We start from the raw sequence: 25,959 nt of genomic DNA on the forward strand, positions 1-25,959 counted from the left end.
GCTGAAGTATAGCTGATGACTCCAATCTATCCTATCTCTGGGGAAGACAATCTCGTGACCTCAACCCACCGGACCTCCTCTCCCCTTGGACAATTTCACTGAGATATCTCCTATAGTACAAAGAACAAAGGACATTCCCCTGCCCCTCCAACCACTGGCCTAAGACGGGGATGCAGGTTTCAGTTCCCAAAAAGAGTGGAGGAGGTTTTAAAAAGACAAAAAACATTTTTACCCTTTTTTTCAGGACATTCTCTCTGTTATAAAACCTCAAACCACTTTTTCTTCTAACCCACTTTTTTTAACTCATTTTCTTTTGTATTCTATAATTTCATTTAAATTCTTCTCACTTCTCTGGAAATCCCTCCAAATAAGCTATTAAATACTTCCCTAATATTAACACTTTACAATGTGACACTGTAATTAGAGAAGGACATTAGCCTCTCTTTTCAATCTTCTACCATATTAAGTATAACATTTACCTCTCTGGAGTTAATCACTAACCTGCAGTCTATAGTATGTAGAGGCAAGAAGGAGATTGTTTAAGTAGAGATTACATAGTGTTTTATTGTCTATCCCATAAACTATTTAATAGAGCAAGGAAGAGTAATAAACTGATCTAGAATGCAAGATTTTGACCTATAAAATAAACTGAATGGATAACTGAATGTCTTTTATTGTATCTTTAAAAATTATGAGACCCTTACATTAATAAGGATAGCACATATCACTGGAATATAAAACTTCATTTTATCTTCTCTGAGAAATAGTAAAACATACTTTAATACTTCAATAAAATTGAATTATATAGGACTATATATATTACAGCATATATTACTATGATATACTATAATATATAACTGCAATATAATTTATAAACTTATAAACTATACATTAAAAATCAATTCATAAATAATAAACACATATATAAACATGTAATAAAACCACTGCATGCTAAAAATGGGAGAAATTCAAAACTAAATATTCCTGGTGTCAAGATACAGTGTTTATATAACCATTCTCCTTATTACCATTAGACATTATTATAGTAACCTTCAATAACTTTATTTTTTAAACTCTATATAAATTTAGAAGAAGATCATTTCCTGGTATGTTCTATGACAGATAAATGTCAGAATTTTAACATTTCTACATTTTTATATTTTCAAATTTAGAGCATACAATGATTGAACATCTTAGCACCACGTAGCTCTTTATATTTGTGTAGTGTTAATTAAAATGCATATAAACAGTTGTAGTCTTTTGAACCAAAAAAAGAATCAAGCCATCACAGTTCATACTTTAAGAGACTACTTTAACATCACTGAGACTGTATTTTGCTATTTATTGGACATTTCCCATATCATGTATATTGGGTCACTATGACATCACCAACTAGTCATTTATAGGAATTATAAACGTCAATTACTATATAACACACTGAACTATTTTCAATTTTACTATCAATAATTTTCTAAGAGAATAATTTCCAAGATTTTTTAAAGAACATTCCATTTTGGGGATTCATAATCTTCTATAGTGCAGAGAATTAAGTTTTTGACCTAAGAGGAATTATCCTTAATTTATCTCCTAATTTGGTTATAGCTATAGCAATTTATAACTTACATATTTTAAATCTATAAGAAGAGAATAAAGATTATACCATGAAAACACAATGATACAAAATGCTAAGAACTAGTCATTCAAAGGTACCTGCTCATTCTGCTTTTTTTCATATGCAACTCTCTGCGCACTGGGTCCTATTCTGGGAGTTAAATTCAGTTTTGGAATATGTCTGCTAGAAGGTGAAGATAATTCTGCTGCAAAAGATGGTGGAGTGAAGCTGCAGTTTTCTACTCTGCTGAACTGAGGTTCAAACATACTATATGAGTCCATGACTTGTGACGACTATGGGAAAAAAGAGAAAATCATTTACATTGCCAAAATATATAAGCTAGACAAGAGGAAAGTCACAACAGTGAAATTAAAATAAGTGAAAAGGGCATGAGTTGAAAAAGAAAAAGTCCTAAGGAAAGGCAAGCCATCAGAACTGGCAGAACTTCCTAAGATGAGGGAGGTTATCAACTAAGACTACACCTAAGAGCCCCTTTCCCACTGTCTTTTCCACTCCTGCTTTCCTCCACTGTCAAGCTCCATTTCAATAAGCCATTTTGCATTGACAGGAAATCTGAGTTTCATTAACCCACAATTCACGTGACAGGATTTCCAAGGGATTTTAGTATCATTGCCATTATCTTTCTCATGTAGTTTAACTCTGGCAATTCAAAGGAAAGAAAGGATAGTTAATAATATGGCATTGGATGTTAATCAAAATTTCAAGCTTTAATAACAATGTATGTTATTTTCTAATTGATTAAAAATTTTATTTGCTATACTTTGAAAGAGAAAGCATCTTGGGATCAATGTGAGGACTGGACATCACAATTTGATATAAAACAATCTTGCCACTATGTTTGAAGAGATGAAATACTCAATAGCCATGTGAACTTGAAGTGAATTGTCCTTTGCAGCTCATCAGTAACAAGCAGAAGCAAATGCTATGCACACATAGGCCTAGTCACATTACCAGTGTTCCAAAGGGATTCTCATAAGCAATCAATTAAAATATTCTCATGGTATAGGTTTCCTACACTGAAAAGCTTTTAAAAGAATGATTTTAGAGACTAAAAATTTTTTAAATGGATAACTAATTTTCCCTAATATTTAGAAATTTAGATCATTCAGTGACATGTCACAAATGTTAAAAGAATTTTTTAAAAACTCACCTGAACTGGGCCAAGTTCGTCCTTGCTACCTACTCTTTGACAGTTTATACTAATGAAAAGAAAATGTTAAGGTTAAAAATATAAATAGCAATAAAATTGTCTTTTTTATATATTTAAAATTCATACTGTTCTATGCAAGCACATGGAAACAGAACTCTAAGTAAATCATTCTAGCATCATATTACCAAGTTTTATAAAAATTATATTAAATACTAGAGATAGACATTTTTATGATATGTAAAGTCAAACTATGTGTACAAAACACCTAGGTCATTTGATAAAGGTCTTAATAGTTTTATAATACTGCTAGCCAAGCAAACAAAAACTGGAGCTAGAAGGTAAACCCTTGTACATTTTCCAATGAATAAAATATTGATAATAACCAGTTTAAACACCTAATAATATGAATCCTAGCTAAAACCTACTTGTTTTCTGTATCATCAAGGCAGAGCTTAGAAGGTACACAGTTGGGCGACACTGGAAGTTCTAAATCATAATTTCTTAGGGGCATTTTTATGTCTCTATTCATATTCACATGGACTGGTTTTCTCACAGTTTCTGTAATAAAATATATATATAATTATAATTTTAAAATAAATCTTTTTAAAGTATTGTTTGATATATCATGTTCATTAAATAAATATGCATCTAAGAAATTTTACTGAAACATTTATATTCTGTAAATGCTAGAAAAAATCATTACAGTACTAACAACTATCACAGGTAATTAAAAATATCTTTTTCTTCATCATCTTTATACCCCTCATGAAAGGGGCCCTACTAATTTAGTTCTACTTTTTTCTTCCTCTAAGATTTCCCTGTAGCACTACATATTTTCTCTATTATAGCACTTTCCACACTTTATTGTACTTGATTAACACTATCTCCCTCACTAGATTTTAAACTTAAACTTTATAGGGGCAGAAGCCTTGTCTCTCTTAATAAAATACATCACCATTTTGTCTGTTGAGTACTTTTATGTACTTTTCTGAGAAATGTTTTTTTATGCCCACTCCAACTATATACAGTTCTAATGAGTATTTTCTATCTTTCTATAAAACCCTGCTTCTCTGGACAAAATAATTGATGTAGGGGTAGCCATTTGACCGAAGATGAACCAATAATAGTATCCCATCTCTCTGGTTATAAGTGAAAATTTTCCACTGCTCAGACCTGGCACCAGTAGCACAAGGCAACAACTTTCCAATAGAATTTTAAAAATTTGGAACCAGAGAAACAATTCGCAATCTTTCCCTGGTGACAAATCTAGGAGAGATGAGGAATATTCATTTCTTAAGGCAATGTTTTGAGCCTCAATGATGAATACAGTCTGAGAGAAGAAAGCTAACATCTCAAGTAACAAAGAATCATGGCAGTATTCAAGTTCCTGATTCAAATTGTCTCAGAGGCCCATTGCACCATCATCCTTCCTTTTAGGTAAATAAATAAAAATATTTCTGTTTTGAATTTCTGTCATTTGCTACCATGAGTCCTGACTAATAAACGCTTGTTTTCTAGTTTATCCCCAGCACCCAATAAAGAACTTATGACAGGTACTCAATAAATATATGCTGAATGAATGAAAAGAAAGTAAGGGAGAAAGTGATGGGGTTCAGGATACATTACCCCAAAATATGGCACACTGGCATTTAAGAAAATGCAGAAGCAGGAATATCACTCTCACCTTCCCAGCTTCTCTTGTGGAGCAGGCCATGAAACTTAGAAAGGATTTTTCTGACTTTCGCCTAAAGCAGGTCATAAAACCCTGGAGAGGTGCCCTCCCTTTTATCCAAAGAGAAGGTACATCCTTATCTCTGAAGACACAGGGTCACAAAGAAGAATCTGAACAAACAGGCTTTGCTAAGTTCCCCTCAGTTCATTACTATTAGATCATTCTTTTTTTTTTATCCAATCATACTTCTCCATGGCTCTCAACTTCATCAAACCTAGCACAAAAATGCATAGGTTTATCCATTTCTTCGAGTCTTCAATTCCTTAAAAAGGCTCTCATATCACACAAAACTTATTAAATAAATCTGTATGTTTTTCCCTTATTTGTCTGTCTTTTGTTATTGGGGCCTCACAGCCATAAACCTAGCGATGGGTGAGGAAAACATACTTTTTCTCTCCTGCGTAAAGGAATAAATAAAGGTAAATACAACAGACGGATTTACAATGAAAGGTTTTATTCCAAAAGTATTTATTTTTTCTAAAGTATAAGTAAATTTACTTCTATAAATTATCATCTGTGGAGGGAGAATGAAAAATGGCAGAGAAAGGAAATGAGAGAACACTAACAATACTATGATCAATTTCTTCCCCTCCTTGATGAATTCTCTTTTAAGCTCTCATTTTTGGACTTGTTTTAAAAATTAGATATCAAACACACGTTCCCTGGAGAGAGGATAAAAATATTCTCAAAAAACTTTTTATTTATTTGAGGAATCAAAGTGAAGACAAAATGGACTTCATTTTGAAGTATTAGACTACTATAATTAACATCCCAGGAATATGTAAGTATATTCAAATTATAAGATAGGAACTAGTCATTGAGACAAAAATCTTTTCAGCTCTTCTTTTCAAACAAACTCTCTAAGTAGTAAAAGTAATTTATTGACATTTATTAACATTTATTCCCTGCTCTATAGTTAAATGTTGGTAACTATCTGGCCAGATAGAAATATGTAATCTAACTACACTATAATAACTGTAACCAAACCTAATAAATTAATTTTATATAACACACACACAACCTAATAAATAAATGGATTAAGCAACTAAAGATTTATAAGCAAATATAAACTAAGTTTCTAATTTAAGAGAATAACAAAGTTTTACATTTTCCACATGCTCTAAGTTCTACTATCATAAACTAATTCGAAAACTAAATGTTATTATGATCACATCAAGGTCAAAACAAAACTCTATTGGAAAGACTTACCATGTGTTTTCTTCTTGCAAGATATCTGATTTACCATATATAGGTTAAGAAGGTCTAAACTGACGTTGGAATTTTTGACAGGGGATGAAACTCCCAGTAATTCCTTTTTTAATTTTAACCTGTTCTTTTCAAAATATTCCTAAAATAATTAAAAATCAAAAATAATTAATACAGCAACCATGTAGTTTAGGTAGAATCATAAATAATAAAAAAGTAATAATGCTATTAAATCACTGACTTGATATTTTTATATTTTGTGATACCACCTTTTTATGTTTACAAATAAATTAAAATCAATTATAACTTGTAGTTTACCTAAAGACTCAATTCCACAGCCTTTTATAATGTTTTGTTAAACATTACCTTTAAAATAGAAGTTTAAAAAGCTATTCAAGGAACCAAAAGATTAAAAATTATCATTATATAGAAAGTTTAAAAAAATCTAAAAACAGAATATGACAAGCTAAAACCTTGTTTCCTACAAAGTATGCTATCCTGAAGATACTGAAACCCTTAAAGATATGTCCTGCTGAGTGCTATTAAAAGTCAACTGAAATGAATAGAGGAAAAAAAAGAGTACTATGTGAGAACTAATCTGCAACCAAAGCCAACTTAATTTGCTTTGTTGTCCCTCCATGATGCCTAAATGCTTGTTCATTTTTTTAAACCAGACATATATAATTATCACTCTTCATCCCCTTATTTTCTTCCTGGATATCTGACCAGTCATTATTCTTCCTTATCTTCATTTTTTTCTTTCAGATAACATCCTTAATTTACCAAATTCAAAGGCATTTATTTAATATTTATTTATTGAACAACTATTATGTGCTAGACACTAACAAATTGTGAAAAAAATCTTCTCTTCCTCCATTAAAAAGCTCATAATACTATGCCATAAGTGTGATTATAAATGTGAGATGTCAAAAGTGAGAAAAGTCCAAGATGGCAAAAATGCAATGCAAGAGGTCAAATTTCCAAGAGGTTACATATTATATTTTTAAGAGGATGAGGCTCTTTCACATTAACATTTCTGAATACTGTTAATTACAATTGACTTTTTAAGATTGTAAAAAACTTGTAAGAACTATAAGAGACATGCCAGCTATCAAGCAAAACTGCACTTTTATTATGCAAATATATCATAGATAAAAGGCATCTGTTCATATTTCATTTAAATGATCTGCAACCCTAAAATGGACTAAAATTCCTTTCAAAGATCACACTATGGCTCAGCAACAAAATAACATGACCTTCAGGATGTAAATATTTTCCCCCTTGAATAAAAATGACTAAGTCAATACTAGATCTTATAAGTAATGGTGCCTTGGAATTAAGAAGATGTTATTTCTTAAGGCATGTACTTTGTGATGGATAAGACTGTAGTGAAGGAGAATGACACAAATAATTACAACTGAGTGTAACAAGAGATGGTATACAATCCTCAGGAAGGGTATGTAAATTATAGGTTGGGGAGAGGGTGGACAGAGGGAGGGTTAAGAAGACAGGGAAAGTTTCTTAGGAAATGATTTCTAAGATAGACAATCACAGTTCACCAAAGAGGCTACGAACATAAAGTTCTAGAAATAAGGAAGAACAGTACAAAGACTGTCTGCAAAGGGAGTTAGCCTTTATCACCACACTAATTCATACACACTAATTTTACACGTAGTGGAAAACTTTTCAATGCTCTACCATTACTTGGATATGCCACAATTTATTTAACCATTCTACTGTTAATAGATGTTTAGGTGGTTCCCTCCCTCCTGCCCTTTTTCTTCTTTCTCCTTCTATGTTTGCTATTAATATTTTAGCCATAACGATGACCCAAACAATCTTGTACATATCTCAAAGTGCACATGTACAAGACTTTCTCTCAGATGTATACTGCTCAGTTGTAAGGTATAAATGCTCAACTTTCCTATGTAACACAGTTAGTGTAATCTTTAAAAAAAGACAAAATAAGTGGAAGTAGGACATAGGTTATGAAACCATTACAGTACTCTAGGCAATAAATGATTATTTAAATTATAGTGCTGATAGTTCAGGTAGTAAGTAGTGGTCAGATTTAGGATATATTTTGGAATTAGAAAGCAAGAATCAACAATTATCTTAAAGTTCCTGCCTGAGCAAAACAGGTGGCTAATCAAACTATCAACAAGGATAGAGAAGACTAAAAGAGGGTGGTCCTCCAGTTTCACTTAGGTGAATTTATTAATGGTGGAAAAATGCATCAGAAGATCACTGTTCTCATAACGCTAACACAAAAAATACATAGATTTCCTTTACCTTTTGCCTTCTCCTTTCCTGTTTGATCAGAACCCTGGTCCTGAAAAGAAAAGCAGAATAAAACATACACTGATTAAAGAAATGGTCCCTAAGACAATTGTCATTTTAGCTGAAGTGAAGACTTGGAACTAAAATATAAAAGTGTAGTGATCTTTATGTTTGTTTCTAAAAGAAACTATGAAAATATTCTTAAAGTTTTTATAATACATCATTTTCACAAAATTTTCTTATGTAGGAAATTCAAGATTTAGTAAAAAAAAAAAAAATTCCATACCTATGAACAATTAAGCAAAAAATAAATCTAAATTATAAAATCCAGATAAGCAAAGACAAACTAATGCATCAGAAAGAATATACCACTGAAACATTCTCACCTGATAGCAATATTCTTGTTCAACACTCTAATTTTTTTGTGTTTCTTTGCATTTCAACATTCCATTGAAATCAACAAGGAATACAGGGAAGATAGAAATCTATTTAGGATATAAAAAAGTATAAAATTCATTGCTAGAGCAACTTCAGTTATCTTAATGTATTAATATCAGCTGAAGATGGCTGACCAGAGACACTGGCTGCCAGATCATCTCAGAAAGGAAAAGTTTTAGATGAAAAAGAAAAAACAAACAATCACAGATTGGGTGTAATTCCAAGGGAAAACTGCCAGAATCTACAACACATTCCATGGGAAGAAATTGCAAATCAGAAAAAGAAGGAGCAAGATATCAGCAAAGGTAAACCCACAAGAGGCTTAGAGTCCAGCGAAAAGGGTAGGTAGAGCGGTTTGTTTTGCCCTCCCTCACATCTCTGGCAGTCACCAGTCTCCTGAGCTGCTAGAGAGCCTTTTTACCCTCACAAGCCCAAAACCTGCTGCTGCCAGTGAACTGGAACCTTCATGAGGACAAAGCACCAGGCTGCCAGCACCCCTGGGGCACTTTCCATCACCACAGATCTGAGCCAAGACAGCAGGCACCATATTGCTTCTCCACCCACCATGTGCCTTTGTCTCCCCCAGAGGTTTCAGTCCCTCAGTTTTCATCTTGCTCATTCCCACACAAACATTTCCCAACTCCAGCCCAGATTGTGGGAGCCACAGGGGGCCGGTGGGTCCCGGGGGATCTACATGACCCCAGAGCCTGGACATTCCAGGCAGGCTGCCTTAGGGAAAGAGAGACAGAAATGACCAGAGTACTAGCTTTTCTCCATCCGGACTCTTTTCATCCCCTTCATCCCCTCCCCTCTCCCGTGGCTGCTGAGAGAGATGATTAAGCTGGGGCTCTCAGGAGCTGCTGCTTCCCCCTGTTGGTGCATATACCACACCAGGGCGTCTACAGAGAGTAGGGCTCAACCTTTTCTCTTAAAGAACTGCAGAGGACTAAGGGGTGCTCAGACTGTGAGCTCCCTGATCACCAGCACTCCCCAGTGCTGCCTGCTCAGCTGCTCCATCAGAGCAGGGCTTACTCCGAAGTGGGGGGACATCAAACCTGCTTGGGCACCTCATAGACAACTGGTGACCAACATGCTTCTCAAGTCAGGGAATGATCTTCAGGGACCTGGGGACAGGCCCGCAGGCCAGATCCCAATCTTCAGGACTCAATCGTGTTGCTTGGGTACAAAAAAGAGAGATTTGTGAACTAATCCTGGGAGGTGAGGGAGCCCACGAGAGCAGAGCAGAAGACACAGTGTAGATTCTAGCCATAACACATTTGTGGAGCACACCTCCCCCCACAGGAAGACAATGCTCTCAGCCCAGGGCAGGATCCGGGACAGGGAAGCTCCGAGCCCGCAGAGCCATCGTGGAGGAACTCAGATAGTTTGAGCTCCTGCCTACGAGCAAACACAGGAGGGAGACTGCAGAGCAAGGGACAGGGGAGAAGAGAGAAACCCATTCCTAACAGCCAGACTGTGAATCTCAGACAGCCCCACCTCCACAAGCAGACTTTCTCACTTCAGCCCCTCCTGATGGCTTTCCCCAGAAGCTGGGAACAGACCTTTCACCCCTGCCAAAACAGATAACCTACAAGCTTTTATGGAGCCTAAGGGCAGGCTCACCCAACCCAGCCCCTCCCAGCCTCATGCCCCACATGCCTCCACTGTGGCAGAGAATAAGGACTCACCTGGAAGTTCCAGGGTCCCAGCCATCACATGGAGCATTTGAATGCTTCTGCTGAGAGGCTAGAGCTGCTCACAGGTCCCAAAAACAATACTGCAGCTTGTTCCATCCAACAAGTACCACCTACTGACAGGGAGGTCAATTGGCACAGCCCTTTACAGCAATACAATACAGGGTGTGGTTGATTCTTACCCACAAGCACCACCTACTGCCTCAGAGATTAGACTGGGCGTGCAAATACAATTCACACTGTTAAGAAGACCACATGGCTAGGGAAAGAAAAAGGATTTCAAACACCTCTATCCTCCCTCATCAAAGACAAACAAGGAAACTGCCCACACACATACCTCACCACACAGCTACAAACTACAAACAACTAGCAACTGAGAAAACCACCACACTAAGGATTTCTATAACCAAGGCATCCCACCAGAACCTAGATCACCATCAAAGCACCCACAAGTAAGCCAAAGGTTCTTACCAAAAATATGCTACAGACACTCCTTTACAAGTGAGGGGAGAAACAAAAGCCCCGTCTAAACAAAAGAAAATCCCAAAATAAGAAGTGACAGCTGCCCCAGATGAGAAGAAATCAGCGAAAGAACTCCAGAAGTATGAAAAATTAGAGATAAAGGACACCCCCAAAAGGGAACACCAACTCTCTAGCAATGGATATCAACCAAAATGAAAACATTGAAATGAAAATAATTCCAAATATGGGTTGTAAAGAAGCTCAATGACATTCTAGAGAAAATGGAAAACCAGTTCAAAGAAACCAGAAAAATAATTCAGGAAATGAATGAAGAATTCACTAAATAAATCAATATATTAAAAATAAACAAATAGAACTTCTGGCAATGAAAAATTCATATAAGGAAATAAAAAACAGTGTGGAAAGTTTTAAGAAGAGACTAGACGAGGCAGAATACAGAATCTCAGAGCTGGAAGACAACTTGTACAAATTAACTCAGTCAAGAATAAAGAACAGAGAATTAAGAGGAAGGGACAAAGCCTTCAAAAAAAATAGGGGATTATGTAAAACAGCCAAATATAAGAATCATAGGCATCCCTGAGGGTGAAGAAGAAAACACACAAGGGCTGGAATTATTGGAGGGAATAACTAGGAAAACTTCCTTGGTCTTGCTAGAGATTTAGACATCCAGGTACAAGAAGCTCAGCAAACACCTGGGAGATTCATTGCAAAGAAGCAATTGCCAAGACACATAGTCATCAGACTGCCCAAAGCCAACATGAAGGAGGAACTGCAAGTGATGGGCAAAAACATCAAGTAACTTACAAAGGAAAACCCATCAGGCTAACTCCATCCAGACTTCTCAACTGAGACGACCTTACAAGCCAGAAGGAATTGGGGGCCCATCTTCAGTCTTCTTAAAGGAACAACTGTCAGCCTAGAGTTTTATATCCTGCAAAATTAAGTTTCATATATGAACGAAAAATAAAAGACTTTTCCAGACAACCAAACACTGAAGGGATTTGTCAAGACCAGACCTGCCCTGCAGGAAATACTCAAAATGGCCTTATACACACATCACCACAATAGACATCCACCAGTGTTAAAACCACACAAAAGCTAAGCTCAGAGCTCATATAAAACAACAGCACAAGAAGTAAAACAAAACAATAAGGTGCTACCCAATAGGCTGAACAGAACAGCATCCAACATACTAATTCTATCAATGAAAGAAAATTATCTGAATGTCCCACTCAAGAGACACAGGCTAGCTGCATGGATGATAAAATACAACCCAAGTATGCTGTCTCCAGGAAACACATCTAACCCACAAGCATTGGTACAGACTCAAGGTGAAGGGATAGAAAAAAATATTCTATGCAAATGGAAACCAAAAGAAAGAAGGTGTAGCCATTCTCATGTCATATAAAATTGACTTTAAATCAACAATAGTAAAGAAAGACAAAGATGGTCATCATATACTGGTAAAGGAATCAATTTAACAAGAAAACATAACAATCCTAAATATTTATGCACCTAACACAGGAGTGCCCGGATTCATAAAGCAAACCCTACTAGATCTAAGCAAAGAGATAAACAGCAACACTGTAATGGCCAGGGACTTCAACACCCCACTGTCAGAACTGGAAAGATCATTCAAGCAGAAAATGAAGAAAGAAACACTGGACATAAATGGGACTCTAAAGCAAATGGGCTTAACATTTATGGAACATTTTACCCAAAAACTACTAAATATACATTCTTTTCAATAGTACATGGAACATTCTCCAAAATTGATCATATCTTAGGCCACAAAACATGTCTCAATAAATTAAAAAAATAGAAATCATACCAAGTATCTTCTCGGACCACGGTGGAATAAAACTAGAAATCAATTCCAAGAGAAACACTCAATTCTACACAAAGACATGGAAATCAAACAACCTGCTACTAAACAATTATTGGATCAATAATAAAATTAAAGACTCCTCAAACTGAACAACAAAGAGCTGAACAACAAAGGGGACACAAGCTATCAAAATCTATGGGATTCAGCAAAAGCAGTCCAGAGGGGAAAATTCATAGGCTTAAATGCCTACATCAAAAATACAGAAAGAACACAAATCAACAATCTATTACACATCACAAAGAACTAGAAAAGGAAGAGCAAACTAAGCCCAAAGCCAGCAGAAGAAATAACTAAGGTTAGAGTAGAAATAAATGAAATGAAAAACAATGCAAAGAATCAATGAAACAAAAAGTTGGTTCTTTGAAAAGATAAACCACAGAAATACAAAATATAATCTGTGATTACAATGAAGTCTACACACATACAATCAAAAACATAGAGGAAATGGAGAACTTCATGGAAACGCGCAACCTCCCCATACTCAATCAGTAAAAAACAGAACTCTAGAAAAGCCCAATAACAAGCAACAAAATTTTTGGAATAATAAAAAAGCTTCAAACAACAACAACAAAAAAGCCCTGGAGCAGATGGATTCACGGCAGAATTTTATTGGACCTACAAAGAAGAGCTGGAACCCATATTGCAGAAATTATTCTGTAACACTGAGAAGAAAGGAATCCTCCCGAACTCATTCTACGAAGCCAGAATGACCTTGATAACAAAGCCAGGAAAGGACACAACGAAAAAAGCAAGCTACATACCAGTATCCCATATGATAGATTTGCACAGATACAAAAATCCTCAAGAAAGTACTATGCAAACCGAATTCAAAAGCACTATCAAAAAAATAATCCACCATGATCAAATGGGCTTCATCCCAAGGATGCAAGATGTTTCAACATATGTAAATCAATAAATGTGATTCACCACATAAACAGAAGCAAAAACAAAGGCCATGTGATCATCTCAATAGATGCAAAAAAGCATTCAATAAAATTCAGCACCCGTTCATGATAAAAATCTCTCAATTAACTAAGCACAGAAGTAATATATCTCAAGATTCTAAAGCCTTATATGACAAATCCACAGCCAGCATCATACTGAATGAGGAAGAGTTGAAAGCATTCCCATTAAGAACTGGACCAAGTTAAGGGAACCCACTGTCATCACTTCTATTCAACATAGTGCTAGAAATCCTAGCACAGCAATCAGGCAAGAGAAAGAAATAACAGTTATGCAAATCAGGAAAGAGGAGGTCAAAAATGGCTTTTTCCTGACAATATGGTCTTATATCTAGAAAACCACAAAGACTCCACCAAGAGACTCCTGGAATTGATAAATAAATTCAGCAAAGTCTCATATTACAAAATTAATGCACACGAATCAGTAGCATTCTTATACATTAATAACAGTCAATCTAGAGTCAAATCAAAACTCAATACCATTCATAATAGCCACAACGAAAAGAAAATACCTAGGAATATACTTAACAAAAGAGGTGAAAGATTTCTACAAAGAAAACTACAAAACACTGAGGAAAGAAATTGCAGATGACACAAACAAATGGAAAAACATATCATGTTCATGGATCACTAGAATCAACATTGTTAAAATATCTATACTACCCAAAGTAATTTACAGATTCAATGCAATCCCCATCAAAATACCAACATATTTCAAAGAACTAGAAAAAATAATTCTGTGCTTCATTTGGAACCAGAAAACAGTCACATAGCCAAAGCAATCTTAAGGAAAAGAACAAATCTAGAGACATCACATTACCAGACTTCAAATTATACTAAAAGGCTATAGCAATCAAAACAGCATGGTATTTGGCACAAATATAGAGACTTAGACCAATGGAATAGAACAGAGAACACAAATATAAAACCATCCACGTACAGCCAACTGATCTTTGACAAAGCAGACAACAACATACACTGGGGCAAAAGAAGCCATATTCAATAAATGGTGCTGGGAAAATTGGATAGCCACATGTAAAAGAATGAAAAGGGATCCATATCTCACCACTCACAAAATTAATTCAAGATGGACAAAAGGCTTAAATGTAAGGCATGAAACCATAAGAATTCTAGAATAAAATGTTGGAAAAACTCTTCTAGGTATTGGCCTAGGCAAAGAATTTATGAAGTAGACTCCAATGGCAATCATACCAACAATGAAAAATAAATGGGACTTGATTAAATTAAAAAACTTCTGCCCAGCTAAGGAAATAATGAACAGAACAAATAGACAACCTACAGAATGGCAGAAAATATTCACAAGTTATACATCTAATAAAGGGCCAACAACCAGAATCTACAAAAAACTCAAGCAAATCAGCAAGCAGAAAACAAGCAATCCCATTAAAAACTGAGCAAAAGACATGAACAAGTTTTTCAAAAGAAGATAGACAAATGGCCAATGAACATATGGAAAATAATGCTCAATGTCACTAATAAGGGAAATGCAAATTAAAACCACAATGAGATATCACCTTATCCCTGTTAAAATGCCTTTTATTAAACAGTCCAAAATACAAGAGATGCTGTTGCAGATGCAGAGAGAAAGGAATGCTTATACATTGTTGGTAGGACTGCAAATTAGTACAGCCTCTATGGAAAATAATATGGAGATTCTTCAAAGAACTAAAAGGAGACCTACCATTGGATCCAGCAATCCCACTACTGTGTATTTACCCAAAGAAAAAGAAGTCATTTTATCAAAAACACACCTGCACTCAAATGTTTATTGCAGCACAATTCACAATTGCAAAGATGTGGAATCAACCCAAGTGCCTATCAATTCATCAGTGGATTCACAAAATGTGATGTATGTATACTGTGGAATACTATTCAGCCACGAAGAAGGTTGAATCAAGGCCTTTTGCAACAATTTGGATGGAACTGAAGACCATTATCCTAAGTGAAGTATCTCAAGAATGGAAACACAAACACCACTTGTACTCTCTAATAATTTGGAACTCACCAATTGGCACACATGGGCACAGAAAGAAGTAAAAATCATTAGAAATCAAGAAGGGTGGGGGGAAGGAGAAGGTTAAAAGCCTACCTAACAGGAATAATGAACACTATTCAGGTGATAGGCACACTTATAGCACTGACTTAAGCATTATAAAAGCTATCTATGTAACACAAACATTTGTACCCCTTTAATATTTTGAAATTAAAAAAAAAAAAACAACTCCCAGGCATATATCACAGTAACTACTGGGGTTTGTCTTTCTGTTTTCCTCCTTTTTTAAAATAAAATCTTCATATAATCATGAATATATATATAGACACATACACACACATCTCAGCTATGTGTACCTGAAATCTTATCCTTTCTGTCTTAGTCCATTCAGACTGTTATAACAAAATGCCATAAACTGAGGAGCTCGTAAACAACAGAATTTGTTTCTCACAGTTCTGGAAGCTGGGAAGTCTGCTGGAAGTCAAGGCACCAGATTAGGTTTCTGGTGAGCATCTACTTCCTAGCTCACATATGATACCTTTTCACTGTGTCCTCAAATGGTGAAAGGGGTGAGCTAGCTCTCCAGGGTCTCTTTTACAAGGGCACTAATCCCAGTCATGAAGGCTCTGTCCTTATGACCTAAGCACCTCCCAAAGGCACCCCCTCCAAATACTATTGCCTTGGGAGTTAGGATTTCAACATATGAATTTTGGGGGGACACAAGTATTGAGATCATAGCACATTCTTTTAAAAAAAGCCTAGTCATTCTTATCTATGATCTTTGTGCCAAAGACAGCATTGAATACCAATGATAGTGCAGTATTTAATGGTTATAAAATATGTGCTCTATTAACAACAATGGAATGCTATAAAATACTCATGATAATATATAAGCAGAGCTGTATATCTTTTAGATATGCATAAAACTATGGTCTCAAATTCAAGGTTTATGCAAGAATTGTACGTAAAATGACAAAATGTATCTTAACTATGAGATTAATATAAAAATAATAATTGCTAATAATGAGTACTACATATCTTGCACCATTCTAAATACTTCAGATACTTCACATGTATCAACTCATTTTATCTCCACAGCAACTCTATAAGGCAGATTCAATTTCTGTCCTTTTTTTATTTCAGAACATTATGGGGGTACAAACAAAACAAAAATTTTGGTTACATATAACGCCTTTGCCTCACCCAAGCCACGGCTACAAGCATGCCCTTCCCCCATACAGTGCACTCTACATCCATGAGTTGTGAGTTTACCCACCACCACCCCCCTCCCACCTGACCAGCACCCAATGAATATTACTTCCATGTGAGCACCTTAGCGTTGATCATTTACTACCAGTTTGATGGCGAGTACATGTGGTGCTTGTTTTTCCATTCTTGTGATACCTTACTCCAAAGGATGGGCTCAAGCTCTATCCAGGATAATGTAAGAGGTGCTCATTCACCATTGTTTTTTGTAGTTGAGTAGTAGTCCATGGTATACATATACCACATTTTCTTAATCCACTCATGTATTGATGGGCACTTGGGTTTTTTCCACATCTTTGCAATTGTGAATTGTGCTGCTATAAGGATTCGAGTGCAGATGTCTTTATTATAGAATGTCTTTTTTTCCTTTGGATAGATACCTAGTAGTGGGATTGCTGGTTCAAATGGAATTTCTATTTTTTAGCTCTTTGAGGTATCCCCAAATTACTTTCCACAGGGTTTGTACTGATTTGCAGTCACACCAGCAGTGTAAGAATGTTCCAATCTGTCCACCTCCACACCAATATTTGTTGTTTTGGGACTTTTTGATAAAGGCCATTCTTACTGGAGTTAGGTGATATCTCATTGTGGTTTTGATTTGCATTTCCCTAATGATTAGAGATATTGAGCACTTTTTTATATGTTTACTGGCCATTATTCTGTCTTCTTTTGAAAAGTTTCAGTTCATGTCCTTTGCCCACTTTTTGATGGGGTCATTTGATTTTTTTCTTGTTAATTTTCCTAAGTTCTTTTCACTGTTCAAGAAATTTAAGGTTCAGGGGAAACTAAGGCACAGAGAGGTTAACTTGCCTAAGATCAAACTGTTAACAAATGGTAGAGGCAGAATTTAAATCCAGGATGTCTGATTTTGGAGTTTTTAACAAAACTGCATTATACTGCCTTTCAATTATGTCCACTAAGAATATACAAAGCTGTTCATTTGTCTCGATAATTTTCATAAACTACATGAATGACAGTCACTGAATACCCCTAGATTTTGCCACTTAATAAACTTGTTCTTTAACATATTTACCACTAGCTATGTCTTAAAAGACAATTTCAAACTCATTCAGCAAAGAATCCTACATATTCTTCTCTATGCAGCATCATAAGTGTACTGTTGCCTTTTAAACTTTGCAAAAGAAAAAGGAAATTACATTTCACTGACTCATCAAATGCTAAGGCTAAGGGGTACATTAGAGGTTAGTGTATTCTCCATCGTTTTAAAACTCACAAAACTTGGGCACAGAAGGCAAAGGGACTTTTCAAAGTTCAGGAATCTAAGAAGTATGATGGAGCCAGCAATAATATTAAATAATCTAGATTATAAAGAGATAACAAGAAATATCAGTCATATAAGCAGTTCCCGCATTCTAGAGCTGAATAGAATTAGGAACAAGTCAAACTCTACATATATTCTTCATCTGTGTATAAATCAAGTGATTTTATTCCAGGCTGATTTTCCATTATTTAAGGCACTGTTATAACTGTTGCCAAATTCTATGTACTACATAATGCCCATTCCTATGTGCCTGAGAAAAAATTAATTAGGCATTTAAGGCCAATATCTAAATCAGCCTCAGCAACTGCTAGACTACAGTGAAAGTGAAAAAGGATTCTGACATATATGTCAAAGGTCATTTCTTAAACAGAACTTTTTCTTAAAATAAATACAATTTTTATTTACCCAGTATACCACAATATATGTCCTATGTCAGATACCTCAAAAAAAGATGGAAAAAATACAAAATATTCTACATTAAATGTGACAAATATGCATTTTGTATTTATGCTTTGAGGGTAATACAAATTTAATCTTGCTAGAAATATTAAAATCATTTAAACTATGTTTTAATAACAATGGTGGTAAATTTCCCATTCAAATAATTTACTATTTAAAGATGAAAATTTTTGTAATTGCATGAAACAAATATTTTTATAAACTGATGTCAATATTACAATTATGATTATTCTTTTTGGTTTTTTTGGTTGTTGCTACTGAGGGAAAACATTTATATTGTGGTTTTTACCTTTTCAATTTTTGGTTGAATGGAAGATCTTGTGGGAGATAATGCAGAGAGAAAGAGCCTGGGGTTCTGCTGCCCTGAATTTTAATTCAAAAGACCTGAATTTTAACTCAGGTTCTGCCACTTTTATTTATTTATTTTTTTTTTGAGACAGAGTCTCACTCTGTTGCCCGGGCTAGAGTGAGTGCCGTGGCATCAGCCTAGCTCACAGCAACCTCAAACTCCTGGGGCTCAAGCAATCCTTCTGCCTCAGCCTCCCGAGTAGATGGGACTACAGGCATGCACCACCATGCCTGGCTAATTTTTCCTATATATATATTTTAGCTGTCCATATAATTTCTTTCTATTTTTAGTAGAGACAGGGTCTCGCTCTTGCTCAGGCTGGTCTCGAACTCCTGAGCTCAAACAATCCGCCCGCCTAGGCATCCCAGAGTGGTAGGGTTACAGGCGTGAGCCACCGCGCCCGGCCAGGTTCTGCCATTTAAAAGCAGTTTTAAACCAAACATTTTAGAATATTATTAAGGCTATCAATGTTACTAAAACTACTCTATATCCATATAATGCAAATATTTTACCAAATATAGTATCTCTTAATTAGTTGTATTAAAGAAGAAGATGGCATCAGTCAGAATTCTTACTTACAAGCAATGGAAAGCATATCTGGCTGAGAAAGCAGCTGTGGCAAATGGAAGGAATAAGGAAGTCTATCTCGGTTAGTTAGCAGCTGCAGGGAAAAATAAAGAAAAAAAAAGGAATAAGGAAGTCTAGGCAGCTGCAGGATCACAGCCAAAATCATGCTACGATTAGTCTCATAAAGACACCGCTGCTGGCATTGATTAATGCTGGACACCACTGACTGTACCATCTCCACTCCTGGACAATGAACACCTCCCCTGGCATCACTGTCCCTGAAAATTTAATCCTGCTACAGTTCCTGCAACTAACTGCAACTACAATAGATGCTCTGCAGTCCCTGTTTCCTTAGGTCCCTAGCTCCTGATTCAAAGTACAAGACAAGCATATCAAAGTCTGAGTTTAGACCATGTGCCTATTAGCTAGCTGCAGAACAGGAAAGCAAGTATCCGGGGTTTTTTTCCCCAGCTTTTATAGAGAGAGAATGTCCTGTGCCTATCACCAAAATTCATAGGTGGGAAATACGCTACATATAGACAGAGAGTTGTCAAAGAATAGAAATGTCTACCAAAGAGCTATTGTACAATAAAATTAAAATAGGTAATGACCTAAAAGTCATTTTTATTTGTCTATGTTAGATATATATATTTCCTAATAGTTACTTCTTATGGTTTAGCTTAGGCTACTATAAAAATAAGATAGTAATGATGGGAGAACATATTCCCTAAGTGATGAAGGAAACTAGCTGGAACTTTGTATCTGACAAAAACAAACCATACCAAAAATCTGCACATCTTTAAAACAACTTGCAAATGAATCCACAGAAGTCATTTGCTAAAAGCATTCTACATTGACTACTGTAATATTTAGTATGTAGCCAACTATAAAAATTAAATTTTAAAAAGTCTCTGATTTTATGCAAATGTTCTCCAGAATATTTTACCACATGCATAATTGCTCTAAACATAGCTCTGATTATCACTTAGGGACATGATTTCCATAGCACGGCCCCTACTTACCTTTCAACTTTGTTTTCCATTCTTCCACTTCATGTACTCAATACTCAACCAAACTAAAATATACATTTTTCTTGTCCAGATTATGGACAAATTTCCCACCATATTTTCATATTCAAAACTTTTAATACCTTCAAGACCCTATTCAAATACCAATTTCTTCATAAAAGATATATATACTTTACAAAAATAACTTTAATAAGAGTTTCTCTAATTTTTATCTTGAAATTTGAATTATCAGAGAATTGGGGGTTAGATGGTGGGTAGGAACAAGGCTAATCTTTTTTTAACAGTAATTACTATGTTCTTGTGGAAAATGGATTTTTAAAGAAATATACTCAAGAATGGAAAAATAAGCACCACATGTACTCACCAGCAAATTGGTTTCCCTGATCCTCACCTAAGTGCACATTCGGGAATAATACCAATTGGGTTTCGGACTGAGGTGGGGGGTGGGGGGAGGGGATGGGGGTATAACTACATGATGAGTGCAATGTGCACTGTCTGGGGAATGGACACGCCTGAAGCTCTGACTCAGGGGGATGGGTGGGACATGGGCAATACATATAACCTGAACTTTTGTACCCCCATAATAAGCTGAAATTAAAAAAAAAAGAAATATACTACAACCATCTCTTTCAATAAGAGTTTAAATGAACAATATTACTTGCCATTATAGCTACATATTTTTAAAAATTAGGTCATGATCTCTTTATAGAACACTCTACAAGTTACCTATTCTGCATAGTAGGAATATAGTTATTTGTTATATTATTCTTTGCTAAGAAAAAAAATAAAAAGAGAAATGCAAAGGGGTTACTTAAGGGAAGGAAGAAAGGCAGAAGGGAAGACAAGAGAAAGAAAGAAAAAAAAAGGAAAGTGGGGGGGGTGCGGAGGGGAGAATGTAGAAAACCATGCTGACTACAGAAATGCATCAGGGCATTTCTACTCCATGCTATTCTTTCTAGTAAGGAAAGGTTTAAAGAAAAATGCTAAAGACATATTTTCTTTAAAAAAAAAAAAATACAAAGGCAATAAGGTTGCCAAAGAATGTATGCAGGAGATACTGAAACTACATCTGGGATTAAATACTATGGGTATCCTATGCCTTACATAGTCAGTTAAATTGTTCTTTTTTCACTTCTTTTGCCTTGCTTTTTGGTTTCCTGAATAGTTTGTTTTCTTAGGGGCACAGTGCCATGCAAAAGAAACTGTTTCAGAATGTTAAGATCTTATAATAACATCCTAAGTGTGATTAAAAGTGGAAAAAGCATAGAAAATTAATAGAGCAACAAGTAGCAAATGAAAATCAGTATTTTATGGCTTGGATTACATTAAAATTAATATTAACCTAAAACATCAAAATCTAACATTGTTAGCTAGTGGACTGATTAAGATTCAGGACAGTAACTAGCCTAGAAAAAGTACTTACATTGGCATTCCACAAAACTAAAGCAGGTTGACCTGATGCGTTAGGAATAGTAATGATATATGTTACGATGCTATGGCTTTTAAATACGTCCTTCTCTTATAACACATAAAAAAAAAGTTTTGCCTATAATCCTAGCACACTGGGAGGCCCAGGTGGGAGATGGCTTGAGCTCAGGAGTTTGAGACCAGCCTGACCAAGAGCGAGACCCTGTCTCTACTAAAAATAGAAAACAATTAGCTGGATGCAGTGGTGTGAGCCTGTGGTCCCAGTTACTCGGGAGGCGGAGGCAGGAGGATGGCTTAACTCAGGACTTTAAGGTTGCAGTGAGTTATGATGATGCCACTGTACTCTAACTGGGACAACAAAGCAAGACTCTGCCTCAAAAAAAAAAAAAAAAGTTTTTAAAGATGTATGAATTACAAAAGGAAAGGTATTGAGGGAAAAGAATTTTCAAACCAATAAAGCAAAAATCCATCTAATATTCAGGGCCTAATTATAATAAATTCTCAGAAACTGAATTCTTAACAGTATTTTCACACAGAAAACACTGTTCCACAGTTATAGGCTGTAATCATAAACATGAAGAGCCATCTCCTGAGTCACACAGTGGAAAAAATTTAGAGTGCAAATGACACTCTAACACAGATGTACATTTTGGACCATTCACATTATCACTGATTCAGGAAGAAAAAATGAATATATTAATAGTTCTATTAGTACCGTTTCTAATATTTAGAAATATTCTTAAAACAACATATTTCCATTAAATTTATTAAACTAGTATTTAGATGAAATTTGGCAACTCATTTTATAGCTAAAAACTTGGTAAAATTTTCACACAAACATTCTTGGTACTCTTGTAAGTAGCTAGATATGGATTTTAATTTTAAGACAATATTATGAATGCAAAAAAACCTCCTAAATTCCTAAAAAACACATCATATAAATCTTTAAAAATGTTAATTATTCACAAATTTAAAAAAGGGTAGACAATGAACTGAGTTTACAGTTAAGTTTCAAGAGGTAAATACAGTCAAGTGCTGCACAACGAGACATTTCAGTCAATGACAAACTATGTATGACAGTGGTAACATAAGATTATAATGGAACTGAAAATTCCTATCACTTAATGACATCACAGCCATCCTGACACGGTAGTGCAACACATTATTCGTGTATTTGTGGTGATGCTGGTGTAAAGAAACCTACTGCACCGCCAGCTATATAAAAGTATAGCATGTACAATTATGTATAGTACATAATACCTGATAATAAACTATGTGACCGGTTTATGTATTTACTGTATTATACCTTTTATTGTTATTTTAGAGTGCCTTCCTTCTACTTACTAAAAAATAAATGTTACCTATAAAACAGGTCGCTCAGGAGGCATTCCAAAAGAAGGCAGTGTTATCTTAGGAGGTGACAGCTCCATGCTTTAGTGCACCTGAAAATGAAGACCTTCCAGTCTGCCAAGATGTGGAGGTGGAAGACAGTGACACTGATGATCCTGACCCTGTGTAGGCCTAGGTGATGTGTGTTTGTGTCTTAGTTTTGAATAAAAAGGTTTAAAAGTACAAACAGAAAGAAGGAAAAAAAGTTTTATAAATTTAGTGTAGCCTAAATGTAGTGTTTATAAAGTTTACAATAATATACAGTAATGTCCTAGGCCTTCACATTCACTCACCAGAGCAACTTCCAGTCCTGCAAGCTCTGTTCATGCTAAGTGCTCTATATAGGTGTACCATTTTTTATCTTTTATAGTGTATTTTTACTGTACCTTTTCTATGTTTATACATATTTAGATACACAAATATTTATCATCATGTTCCAATTGCCTACAGTGTTCATACAGTAACATGCTGTACAGGTTTTTAGCCTATGAGCAACTGGCTATATGATATAGCCTAGGTGTGTACTAGGCTATATTACCTAAGTCTGTGCAAGTACACTCTATGATGTTCATACAATGAGGAAATCACCTAACAATGCATTTCTCAGAAGGCATCCCCATTGTTAAGCAACATTATGACTGTGTATGTACACACAAATGTATATGTATGTATACATATGTTATATATAGGCATGTACATGTATATATGTGTATGTATACATATGTATGTATGTGTGTTTATAAGTTAATAATATATACATACGCATCTATTTACATTTAAAATTTTATTTATGGACCAAAATATTGTTTTTATTATGCTGTCAAACCTCTAAAATATGGTATACAAAACCATTTTCAAAAATAAATGTCTAAAAAAATTAAGATTTTATATATATATATATATATATAGGAACTTTAAAGCAAAAAAATTCTTTATGTCAATTATTAGAAGGTTAAACAAAAAGCATAAACAGAAACATTATTTACTGTATACATGTACTATAATCAATTATAACACTTAAACTGCATTTGTTTCTAATACTGTGTTACTTCTAGTTTTCAGAAGAACGTGGTTTCTCAGTATGGATTCCTTATAATTAAATTCTCCTCATAAAATTTCCTGAAAATTCTTTAAAATTGCATTTGGTTAATAAAATTAAAACTATGCATAATCAACACTTATGCATATGCCACATTTACTGAAAAAAATACTCTCACTACAGATACTGAAGTACCAGGTAAGATAAGAGCAAATTTTGCCAGGTAGAAGATATTGTGAAATTTTTTTTGTATGTAAGCCTTTGGCCCAAATATTTTCACAAGATCTACCTTTGTCATTCTAGTTAGAGTAACTTCCTTATTTTTTTATAGGACAAAACTTAACAAATAAGTAGTCTCTGATTCTTGTAACCATTTCTCCAAATTTAGATGCTACAAGATTGCAGGCTTCTTCAATTTCCTTCTGTTATAGTACAAAATATAAAATTAGCCAATTAAAAATAGGCACTCCATCACAAGATTCTTTGTACCAGTCACAATATTCCAACATAGAATTTGAATACCAAAAATAAATTTTCCAAGTTACATCTTATACAGAATTAAATTTTAAAAACTTTATTTTTAATAATTACAATTTATGAAATCTTCAAAAGTTGAAGTTTTGGGTCACTCCATTTATGGAATCCTTTGAATAAAAATTTTCAAGTATTTTTGAATAAAATACCATCAAAATTAATAGACTTGCTATTAAAAATGTTCAATAACAATGTAGGACCCATAGACTGATTTACAAAGTAATTCTTCAAAGACTCAAGTATGTGAAATCCAGTCAACGAAAGGCAGCAAAGAAAGAAATTTCATAACATGCCAAAGCATTCTTTCTGTATACATCTGTTTTGTCTCCAAAATATTGTAGTTCAGTTACATTACTGTGCATATATAATTTGCAAATTTTGACAACTACAGCTTCTATTTGGTAAAATATCAAGCTTCTTTGGATGTAACTATGTAATACATGTAAACCACAACCAATTCTAAGTATATCTCAGCTACAATGGTTACATAATGTAGTAAGAACTCTTATTTTATCCGTGATGCTAAGATCCATCAAATTTGTATTCATAGTATGAGTAAAGAAATAATTTTATCTCCAATGTTGAACATAACGAAATTCATAATTGCCTTCACACTAATATCAGATGTTTCACCTCTGACAAAATTAACTTCTAAGGATTTCTCTTTGATTCTATGAGTTAGATGAAAAAAATTACTGGAATTAGCTTATCGCCTATTTGTAGTATCTAACACTGATGTAAAGTTGGCATCATTTAACTGTTTATGAAGTTCTGCTAATAAAGGTTACACATTTACAGCTATCACTTTTATTTCTGAATGTACACAAGAAAAATTTAAATCAAAATAAGTAGGATTAATTCAGAAATCATTTGATCTAAATGAAAACTCAAACTCCACTGAGTAATATGTAAATGTACCTTCTGCAGTTACATGTGTTAATTGTTGTGGGCAGGCATAATCTCCTCAAAACAACTATTGAATGTGAAAGTAAATCCTGATGGTTTTCAGATTTGTGTCTTCACATTTTCATGTAGTCAATGATATAACCATGGCAGATGCTAAATGTTGGCAAACACTTTGTCTATAATTTCTTGGTTCATTACCACCTTCCTTGAAAAACAAAATATCAGTACTTAA

The 25,959-nt window shown here is 34.7% G+C and overlaps 1 protein-coding gene across 1 annotated transcript in view; it reads right to left on the bottom strand.

The window, feature by feature from the left end:
* Positions 1-8,986, bottom strand: part of C6H12orf40 (chromosome 6 C12orf40 homolog) — a 36,201-nt gene extending 27,215 nt beyond the window's left edge. The window contains exons 1-6 of the mRNA XM_045555172.1: positions 8,829-8,986; positions 8,014-8,053; positions 5,725-5,863; positions 3,209-3,341; positions 2,784-2,832; positions 1,711-1,905 (exon numbers count right to left, since the gene is read on the bottom strand). Of these exons, the coding sequence (XP_045411128.1) occupies positions 1,711-1,905; positions 2,784-2,832; positions 3,209-3,341; positions 5,725-5,863; positions 8,014-8,053; positions 8,829-8,986 (714 nt within the window). The remainder of the gene's footprint in view (positions 1-1,710; positions 1,906-2,783; positions 2,833-3,208; positions 3,342-5,724; positions 5,864-8,013; positions 8,054-8,828) is intronic.
* Between the last annotated feature and the right edge of the window lie 16,973 nt (positions 8,987-25,959).

Source organism: Lemur catta, chromosome 6, assembly GCF_020740605.2.
Source record: "Lemur catta isolate mLemCat1 chromosome 6, mLemCat1.pri, whole genome shotgun sequence".
Lineage (NCBI taxonomy): Eukaryota > Metazoa > Chordata > Mammalia > Primates > Lemuridae > Lemur > Lemur catta.